General features: G+C 42.7%; 1 protein-coding gene across 1 annotated transcript in view; it reads right to left on the reverse strand.

Moving 5' to 3' along the window:
* PATL1 (protein associated with topoisomerase II homolog 1 (yeast)) overlaps nucleotides 1-11,108 on the reverse strand; it is a 27,799-nt gene that overhangs the window by 15,871 nt on the left and 820 nt on the right. Inside the window, exons 2-8 of the mRNA XM_010843741.1 lie at nucleotides 9,317-9,460; nucleotides 3,323-3,540; nucleotides 2,996-3,076; nucleotides 1,982-2,176; nucleotides 948-1,049; nucleotides 402-491; nucleotides 2-162 (exon numbers count right to left, since the gene is read on the reverse strand). Of these exons, the coding sequence (XP_010842043.1) occupies nucleotides 2-162; nucleotides 402-491; nucleotides 948-1,049; nucleotides 1,982-2,176; nucleotides 2,996-3,076; nucleotides 3,323-3,540; nucleotides 9,317-9,460 (991 nt within the window). The remainder of the gene's footprint in view (nucleotide 1; nucleotides 163-401; nucleotides 492-947; nucleotides 1,050-1,981; nucleotides 2,177-2,995; nucleotides 3,077-3,322; nucleotides 3,541-9,316; nucleotides 9,461-11,108) is intronic.

Below are 11,108 nucleotides of genomic sequence, written 5' to 3' on the forward strand. Positions count from 1 at the left end.
AGTGGGGGGTGGGGCGCTGAAGAAGGCGCGGAAGCCTGGCGCCGGGGGGAGCATCTGCCCAATTCGCCCTTGCAACAGCTTGGGATTCATGGCGGCAAGTGGGCTGCCCACGAATCCAGGGACCCGTGCAAACTGGCTGGGAGACATCCGTCCAGGCTGTAGCTGCAAGAAGAACAAGATCTTGGATTTAGTTGATTGGCAGGTCCCCTTACTTTCATCCACAGAACAGTGAATACTGTTTCCATCAATAACTTTGCTTGAGAAAGTAATGGGGGGAAGAAAGAAGAGGCAGTAGGAATTGATTAGTAGCGAGAATAAAAAAAAGGCGGGGGGGATGTGAGCTAGTGAACGCTAGGAAAGTTAGGTGAGCTCTTTACGGGCTGAGCTAATCCTACGCTTACCTGTGCTCCTCCAAGAAGCTGTGCTCTCTGGAGGGGGCTGAGGACAGGAGGGACGCTAGGGGGAAAAGGGTGGCCCAGCAGGGAGGAGTTCTAAAGAAAAAAAAAAAAGGAAACGAAAACATTAGAGTCATACCATAAAAACAGAGAAATAACAGGGGAACGCACTAGAAACGCAGAATAGACATGGACAGGAAAACTCCCAAAGGGTAGAGCTGAGCTGTCCACTGAAGGGACGTGAGAGAGAGTGACGCTAGGAGTTACGAACCACTAGGATTATGTAATGGGAAAAGGAAGCAGGAGAACGAAGGACTGTAACAGCACGAAACCAGATCATATCAAGTTTAGATCTTTAAAGATATGAAATGAGTTGAGGTAAGAAATAGCTGAACACAATGAACCATGTTTCCTGACCTGGGTACTCTTAAGATCCAGAAATTCAAGTATGGAGATTATGAAAAACATGTATCATTTAGGAGGTATCGATACACCAGGCACTGATCAGAAAACACACACTGCACGTCTTCACTAGGCTGCAGAGCGGCATACCGGGACACTGCAGAGCTGGTTTGGAGACATCCTCTCACCATAGGGAGCAGGATACCGTGGCGGCATTGGGGGCCGAACGTGGACAGGCTTTGGACACAGAATCTACAAGGACAAGCACACATACAACTGCACTCAGTGAAGTCAGTTTTCCCTCCACCTGTACCCCCTCCCCTCGAGTACTGGCAGAGACACAGAACTCAATGCGAAGCCCTACTTCTAAGCAAACTGCTATGGCTTTGGTCCACGTGTAGAACCTTCGGTCACTTCCTCTCACAAATATCAAGCAACGTGCCACTTTTTAACTGAGGAAGATTTAGCTAATTCTCCAGTTATCCCCACCCTTCCATGCTATCTGAGGGAGGTACCAGCAGATACTCTGACTTGCAAATTCTCTCCAAGAGGATATGTTTTGGTAGCAGTGAGGGAGATGGAATAAGAAAGCTGGAGGATTAACTAAGTCCTATTCTGAAGCCCCTGTGATATGGCCGCCATGCTCAGCTCTTTTGTGTCCACTGTGACTCCACCATTTCAGAGGATATTGAGCCTAACTAGGCCATACCAACACCACCCTCCCCCCATACCTTCCACATTGGCCTTCCTTTCCAGCTGCTGGTTTCAGGTGGAGGGAAGTCTATGGAACAGGACTGCACAGGCTCTAGGGAAAGCAGGGATATCTTAAAGGTAAAAAGGGATGTGGACAATGCTGTGTGTCCCCACTCCCCCCAGCTTTCAGCTACCTCTCTGCCAAGGTTTTGGGCAGCCAGTAAAACACTTTAAAACGGATATTTACACTAAATGTGGTTAACTACCCTTTTTCTCCCCCAATTAAAAGGCAGCAGCAACAGGAGCAGCACCAGCAAAGGGCATTGGGGAATGTGTCTCTTGTTTGTGCTAACTTCTCCTCTAATCGGCTATTTTTCTTTCTAATCTAATGCCTACCCCACACTTCCACCCTCCTCCCAGTAGCACATTTCCCAAAGAGTTTTGCCCAGATTCCCAGTATCCTGGGCTGAGTGCCTGTTGAGGAGAGGTACCTGCTGGTTGAAGCTGGGCACAGCCATCTGCTTAGGTGGGGTGCCTATGGGGACAGCTCTAACAGGAGGACTCCCAATGACAGGCGAGGTGGACCGCCTTGGTAATGCGCGCTCGGAAAGGTCCCGATCGTCTTCTGGGCCCTGGGGGGGCCTCTGAGGCAAGGCATATTCTAACACAGACACTGTAGGCATTTCCTAATTGAGGAAGTAGTGTTAAAAAAATTAGCTAGCTTGAAATCTCTTCATCACCTTTACAGACGCCCAATACCTTGAGAAATTATTTTTTAAATTTTTATTTAGTTTTATTTCACATCCAATAAAATTTACCCTCTGTGGCGTATAGGACTAAATTCTGATAAATGCAGAGTCACGGACCTGCCGCCAAAATCAAGACTCAGCAATTCTGTCACTCCCCAAACTGCCTCAGCGCTGCCCATTTGCAGTCACCTCTCCCGTCACCCTCAACCACTGGCCAACATCGGTCTGCTCTGTCCTGACAGTTGTGCCTAAAAATGACTGTGTGTGTGTGTGTTGTGTGCGTTCAGTTGCTTGGTCGTGTCCAACTCTCTGCAGCCCTACAGACTGTAGCCCGCCAGGTTCCTCTGTCCGTGTATTCCAGGCAAGAATACTGGAGCGAATTCCCATTTCCTACTCCAGGGGATCTTCCCGGCCCAGGGATAGAACCCGTGTCTCTTGCAACTCTTGCACTGCAGGCAGATTCTTTATCACTAGCGTCACCTGGGAAGCCCCTAAAATGACTTTAATTGAAATTGAGATCATAAGCTGCCAAAATTTTCATGTTCCAATGGCTCCCTTTCAACCATTTCAAAGGAAAGCACAATCAAGTGAGCATTACCATGGAGTCTGAGGTTCAGCTATGGCTGCTGGACGATGTGACCAACACGAGGCCAGCAGAGAACATACATCTATACATCACTCCAGTAAGGGAAGGGCAATAACAGGAGCCAGGCTGCGGATGCTAGGAATTTTATATAATGAGAAAACGTTTAATACCTGAGCAAGCAGTGGTCCTCGGATTCGCCTCAGAACTTCAGATCCATCCCAGATGCTGGAATTGAGACTTCCTGGTTGGGGCTAGCAAGAAAGGAAAACACATACAAAGTGTGGAACAGTGCAGGCTCTCTGGGGAACTTACCAGTTTGTAGTGAACAAAGCTCTCAAAGAGCTGCAACTGTTGAGGATAAAGAAACTACAGCATTCTAGAAAATACCTTATACCCCAACTTCATCTCTAGAACTGCTATCATAAGGAATAATATCACCAAATTTCTATGGCATGTGTAATTCTCTCAGTATGGTAAATCACCTCACAGCCACTTACTTGCAACACGGGCCTGGTCTGTACCGCCCTCATGATAGCTGGGTCTTCAAGTTCATTTTCAATCACCATCTTGCTGAGCCTCTCTGCCAGATTCTCCTCATGGTCACCCAACAAGTCCATCTCATCCCTTTCTCCATTGCCGCTTTGTTCATTAACTGCTGCAGGTAGCTTCTCTTCCAGTTCAGCCAGGCGCTCATGTGCTTCCTGCCAATCATCATCTATGAGGAAATCAGAAAAACAAACAGAGTTCATATTGGAATAAAAAGTTTCATGAAATTCTTCTGTTAACCAAATAAACAATTCCAACTCCAGAAGACAGGTGGGAAGTTAAATTTCCACCTAGACACATGAAATAAGATTTAAATTAAGGGGGCACATTTAAAGTGGGCTTCTCACTATTGAGAACAAACATCCTATCAGGAATAAAATTCAAACTTTTAGAGTAACAGATTAATACATTAGCAATGGCATCTAGATTATATTCTGAAACTGATTTCTAAACTGGTGATATATATGTGTACTACAACCTGTGGCTTTGAGATTCTGTGACATTTTAGGCAAAAACTCATGCTAGCATACGACTTTCTCTTAGATAACTGTCATCTTCTTTACAAGCTTTTAAATCCATTCCTTTCATCCAGTTAGTGTGTTTTGAGCATCTATCATGTGACAAACACTGTTCTAGGTGCATGGCATACATCACCGTAAGAAACAGACAAGGGAAGTGACATTTGAGCAAAAATTCAAGAGTTAAAAAGTTAGCCACGTGGATATCTAGGGGAAGCGTGTCTCAGGCAAAGGACGGTCAGTATAGAGGACTTAAAATGAGAGACTGACAATTTTCAGAAGCAGCAAGGACTGCGTTTGGACTGGAACGAACACGGGTGAAGGGAGAAGAAAAATGAGGTTGGCGTGGATTGGGGGGAGCTCTCGGGGGTCCTTTAGAGCTGCTCTGAAATGGGACCCCGAGAAGTCAGGATGTGGCTGGGCTTGCTGAAAGAATTGATCTGGTTGCTGTGCTGAAAACAGATTTGGGGAGAAGGGGGTCGCACTACGGGAAGAATGGAGGTCTGTTAGCAGGCTACTGCAGTACGTCAGGGGAAAGGTGAGGCTCAGCTCTCTTCTTTAACTGTCTCCGTTTCTGTACACTACTATGGAGTCTGTATCACTGATCCTAGGTTATTTTCTCATTGTTTATGCTGACAGAGGATTATTTCACAGATGAAAATCTACAGAAGCCTTTATCAGCTTCTCCAGAACTAGACCTCATCTCCATCACCTCTTTCATTCCGGGCTCCTTAACCACATCACTCATCATTCCCTTCTACCTCCATCATAAAAGCGCTACTATTTCGCCTTTAGCATTCAAATTCAGACACCTTTCTTTCCCTCCTCACTGACGCTTTCTCTAAATAATCTTTTCATTTCAATTCTTACCTTTGCCTCATCTAACCCACCAAAACCCCATGTATTCTCTTGCATTCGATACATATTTTTATTCTTATTTTAGTTTTATATGTTCTGCAAATCCAACACAGACAATAGGTAATTCTCTTTATAACTAACATCACAACACAGAATTCTGAAGAACTGTCCTTAATGACAATCCTCCCCATTTTATTTTTCTATATATCTCATTTAAAGAAAGGAGAAGGACTGGAAACAACATGCAAAGAAAAAAAAAGTGTCTGGTATATACTAAGGGTGTAATAAATGGTAGCTACTTCAAAAAAAGATTTAGACTTTCATATGGAACTTGTTAAAAGTATCTTTACTCTTTTTTCCTGTTTACAAATACATGTTTGCTAAAAAAAAAATTTTAAACATTATACAAATATGTAACTCAGCAAAACTTCCCCACAATTCTTCAGGAATGTTAAATTTTTAAAAGTAGAAACACAAAGTAGGATATCTGATATGATCAGAACCACTGTCTAGTCTTGGAGGGCTGTGATAGATCTGAATGTACTATGTACAGTAAGGGAAAAATCTAGTTTAGATGAAAATTTAGAGTACTAAATTATCAGTTATTAAAAAAAAACAAGGAATAGCATAATCAAAAATCAACTGTGACATTAATACTTGGTGTCATCTTTGCTAAAGAAGAGTAAGCTAGGATGCTCTGAAGGACCAACTGCTTTTTCCAACCTTATTGACTCAACAATGCCAAAAAAAAGGGGGGGGAAAAAAAAAGAGTCTATGATCCCTAATTATGGGATGTTTTAAAAACATTTATTACCCAAATTTAAGAAACTGATTTGTTAATGGATTAATTCTAATGTAGAAGAGTTTCCATTCACTTCTCATAATCCTATTTACTAACTTTTCTATGAAGTGAAGTGAAGTCGCTCAGTCATGTCCGACTCTCTGCGACTCCATGGACTGTAGCCTACCAGGCTCCTCGGTCAATGGGATTTTCCAGGCAAGATTACTGGAGTGGGTTGCCATTTCCTTCTTCAGGGGATCTTCCCAACCCAGGGATCGAACCTGGGTCTCCCGCATTGTAGGCAGACACTTTACCATTTGAGCTACCAGGGAAGCTTTACTATATGTCTCATCAAAGACGATTATCTATTTGTCCTTAGTAATTAATTTAAAAAACACTGATTAGTAGCCATATTCTGTAAGAAAGGCTCTGTTGTGAATTGTTACTTTTTCAAACATGTAAGTAAAGAAATCTATGCCATAAAACACCATCATCATCATTTTATGTATTTCCTGTTTTGTGAAAAATCACCTGAAGCAACGTCAGAGGCCACACATGGCCTTGGTGTAAAAAGACACTTCACTCTGTATCTTCTTTGAATGACTGAAAAATATAGTTACTTAAACATGCCTTTGTTTGTTTGACCTCAACCCACACTCGCCAAAATGATAAGGGGTAGGGGAAAACAACAAGAGAAATGAAGGGAAAGAGATACCTATTTTCCTTTAACTATAACCTATACTCTGGGACTTCCCTGGTGATCTGATGGCTAACACTGTGCTCCCAGTGCAGAGAGCCCCGGTTCAACCCCTGGTCAGGGAACTAGATCCCACATGCCACAGTGAAGATTCTCATGTGATGCAACTAAGACTCAGTACAGCCAAATAAATACAAATGTTAAAAAAAATTAACCTATACCCAGATGTGAGTTACTAAAATCCTGTCTGCTTTTATAAACACGTACTTGTTGTGGCAATTCCCTTCAAATCTGTCTCTGGGATATATCTGAATAAAAACAAAATAAAAAGAAGTAGAGTTAATTTAACTTTAGAGCAATCTCAGTCTCTAAAGATTTCAGCAGTTATCAGTAAAAAGGAGGAAGAAACAATGAGGATCCTTCCACGTGGAGGCAGAAGATTTCCAAGGATTCCCCAAATACTGTTAAACATAACTTGTAGTTTACACTGATTGTATTTATAGTTACTTAACCTCTCTGACACTTTCCTTCTTCATTGGCTAAAATGACGATAATAATAGTACCTACCTCATAAGATTGCTATCAGGATTGATAATATATGTAAAACATTTAGAATGGTCCCGAGCATCTAATAAGTACCTTGGAAGTGTAAGCTTTCGTTTTTAGAGAATGAGTTGAGGTTACTATGGCCCATTTATTGCTCAAAGATGACGCAAATATTTTTTTCCATGCAAAGACACTGACTAGTTTCTTACGGAAAGGTGACATCAGAGCATTTGTAGCCAGTGACTTAAAATAACTACTGTATTAACAGGTATTACTCAAGACACTCACTCCTTGAGTTAAAAACCATCAAGTCAAAACATATGTCATAGGTCTAACATTCTACCTCCTTGTTTAAATTCTCTACTCATCTGTGGAAGTACATTAAACAAGTCACAGGTGGACTTAGAAATGTTCTTTTTATAAATCTGTATACTATTTATATCAAGGTGTTAGGAGGAACTAGGATTTTAACCTTACAATTGTCTCAATGTTAAGGGCTCACATTTAGAAATCTTTTCTCAACTACAGACTCTGTAGACCAAGAAGTCCTTAACCATCCTTGTGCCTCAGGGTACAGAAACGGGCTGCCCTATCCACATGCGATTTCGCTGCTCTTACCTTTTTACCACCTGTTCTTTTACTGTGTAACCCTAGGGGCTTTTTCAATGTGTGTGCACTTTTTGCTTTTCCATCCCATAAAATACAATTCTGCATACTTTAAAATTCTTTTAGGGCAATACTTTCCTTATCTTGGGAGAAACTCAGAAAAAAAAAGACTGTCGAGCACTCTGGAAGTCAGGGAGAAGGCAAGACTATTTCTCTCCAGTCCAGGTTCAAAACTGAGGACATTTGCTATGTCCTGTCTTAATATATTTCATTTTAATACAGACGAATTTGCTACAAAATGGTAACATTCGGTACACTATTTTAAGAGAGAAGAGTTCCAGAAGCAAGCACACACTTGTTTGGAGCTTTATTGTATTCTATAGGTTTTTACTAAAGTTTCAAATATAATCTGCAATTTCCATCAGCCCCCTGCTCCCGCCATTCTCTGTTCTTCCCTTCCTTCCCTGTGATCTCCCTGGAGAAAGAACAGCATCTTAGATCATCCTCTGGGACGAGGTCTTCCCTTAAACTACGGCTGGAATCCAAAAGGTCTTCAGTTCCCTTTTGTAACGAGCCTTGCTTCCACCTTAAATACTTCTCTTCCTGCTCCCAAAAGTGGCAGTTTTAGCTCTCCAGTGAATTCTCTAAACCCTGACTGAACAGAGAACATTTTTTCATTTTTGCCAGTTAACTCGGTCTAAGCTTAAACAAACAAGTCATTTAGGTCACTGCAAAACCAGTAACCAATACGACGTTTTTAAAGACCTCCTTTGTTTTTGATATTCAACATTTTGGGGTTACTCAATACTGATAAGTTTCCTTTTCTTCTTCCTTATTACTTAAGTTTGAATATTTGTTGCTTAGACAGAGTTCAAAGAAACTCCACACATTCACACATCCCAGTGTAAATGCGGTCACTGTCGTTTTTCAACGCCATCAAAGCAAAGATAGCCGCATCTCCCTCTCTCTCTTTGGCCTCACACATGCTGGATCTTAGTTCTCCAACCAGAAATGGAACCGGGGCCCTTGGCAGCGAGAGTTCAGCCTTAAGCACTGGACCACTAGGGAATTCCCTCACCTATTCATCTTTTAAGTGCAGTTTAATTTTAACTTATTAGTATGCTTGTTCTAGAACCTCAAATTTCAAACTTTATCATATAAACTTGCCCCCTAAATTTCTCATCTCAGTAATTATAACCGTGACCTCTAGTTTAGTTTGGCTCTTTAATTTTTTAACCTCTTCCAATTCCTGAAATATTATCTATCTCCAGGGATGAGAAAATCTCATTTGTACACAGCACTTTTCTAATTTATGAAGACTTTCTATCACCAAAATTCTTGGAATCAAAAACTCTATTTAACTGAATATACTACAGTACAACAGAGGATCATGCTATATACTATTGATCAACTAAATTTTAAAACATACATATCAGAACCTGAGTTTTCTCCTAGTCCACTAGTTAAGTTGTATGTTCCACAAATAAATATTTACTTCTTCTAGGATTATTTTCTGGAGAAGGAAATGGCAAGCCACTCTAGTGTTCTCGCCTGGAGAATCCCAGGGACGGGGGAGCCTGGTGGGCTGCCGTCTACGGGGTCGCATAGAGTCGGACACGACTGAAGTGACTTAGCAGCAGGATTATTTTCAGCCTTTATAAAATGTGTACTTCTCTAATCACTTGATTTTCTCATAGTGTCAACTGAGGGCCACAGATCATAAAGCTGGGAGGGACACGGCTTAGAAAAACACCTGGTTTTGTAAGTGAGGCAAACAGAAGCCCAGAGGAGCACGGTAGATGCTTGGAGTGAAGAATAGAAGTCTGCCAACTCTGTGAATGAGGATATTCCTGCTAAGACAAAAGTATCAATGCTGATAAAAGACAGCATTTGAAAAGAGCAGGAGACCAAGACATTATAAAAGAAAGCTGTCACTTACCAACTGCACCTGACCCAAATGTATCATCATTGAATTGATCAATCTCTTCGTCCTCCTCTCCCAGGCCCTGAAATGCATCTTCATCTTCATCCAGAGGACAATCCTCCAAAGACTTAAAAAAAAAAAAAAGAGAGAGAAAAAAAGATTAGGTATTCAGGAAGTTCACAACCTCATTTTCAAAATGTTCTAAAAATGTTCTTACCTTACCAATCTACACAATAGCTTCATTATGACTTTCTGTACAGATGGCATTTTTTCTATCCCCCAATTTCCCTGACATTGGAAGATTCAGTACCTTTTCTTTCAGCTTCCCTTTCCTATTTATTTAACCTCTTCCCCCAAACTTCCATTTCTCTATTTATCAAGGCTCTAATAATAGCATTTCCTCATGCAACCAAGAAATTAGGCCTGCAACTTCCTTTCCATCACTTGTTACAATGACAACTGAAAATGAACACTTTTTTTGCCTGAGTTATTTTTCACTGAAATTCTCATCTTTCCCATGTTCATGTCATGTTCTCAACTATTAAGCCCTTTTAAAGCTTTCTCTCCATTTTCCTTCACACATTTTGTTTTCCTATAGGCTCAAACTCCGTGGTAAAAGAGAAAGCTAAGTTTTCAATCACAGTGAACTCTTGAAAAACTGTGATGTGACAAGTTCAAGCTCAGTCTCTACTCCTACAAGCGATGCCAACCTGGACAAGCCACACCCCTTCTGATTAATTCATTCAATACCTCCTGAGCACCTATTGTGTCTCAGGCTGTGTTAGACTTTAAACCACAGTCTCTTTAAGTGGTAATGCAGGGACAATACCATCTCCTTCAGAGGTGTTGTGAGGCTCAAAGGAGGCAAAGTTTTAGACAAACACGGGATACTGCTAAACAATGCTAGATATCACCATAACAACCTAGGTGTGTTCTAAACACTCCCTTCCCTCCCCCTTCATTTCACTTTTCAACTGATTAATTTTCCAAGTTTTCTTGGGAATTTTGCCTACTGTATCTCATCGCTTATTCCTATCAAATAGAAGGTCTATGTGTCCACAGTTTTCAAAGACTCAGGGTCGGAAATCCACTCTCTCTGCAGGCACATTTCTGATATACCTTGACTGACCACCTCTCAGCGAGGCTGTTCCCAAACGAAAAGTTAGGTTCAAGGGCCAGTCTACCCATCTTAAGTCCTCCCAAACTCAACACGAAACAAGCAAGCGACTGCCTCCACATGAGAGGCAACTTCTCCAAGCACTCGCAAATCACGAAAGTCTACTGAACCAAATCACTGCTTCTCAAATTGGAGAGACTCTTAGGGATCACCTAGACCAACCCTGTCAGTTCTACAAGTCCCAGAAACCCTGTCCAAGGCATCAGGAGTCGCTAGAGGTCACACGGCGAGTTAGCGACAGCGCCAAGACTCTCGACTGGTCCTGCATTCCCGGGACCTTCCCCCAGCCCACGTCTCCGTCCGCTCGCCCCCAAGGAACTCCTGCGGGACACGCCCCTCCCCAACCCCCAGTCCTCTTCAGTCAACAGTCCTCGGCCCCAGTCAGAAGGCAAGTCCGGGCCCCCGGGACCTGACGATCGCCCGTTTGTGAGGGGGAGACGCTTCCGTGTCCAGGGCGGGAAACGCGTCTCTGGCCTTTCCCGAGTGAGTCCTCCACAGGAATCACCGGCTGCGGGTGCAAGGATCTCTACTCGGCGCTCCTCCGAGGCGGGGGCGGGGGGCTGTGTGGTCACGGTACTTCACGGGCCCGCCCCAGCCCAACACAGAGGTCAGCTCTCTCCGCCGGCCACC

Source organism: Bison bison, unplaced genomic scaffold (assembly GCF_000754665.1).
Source record: "Bison bison bison isolate TAMUID 2011002044 unplaced genomic scaffold, Bison_UMD1.0 scf7180017864185, whole genome shotgun sequence".
Classification (NCBI taxonomy): domain Eukaryota; kingdom Metazoa; phylum Chordata; class Mammalia; order Artiodactyla; family Bovidae; genus Bison; species Bison bison.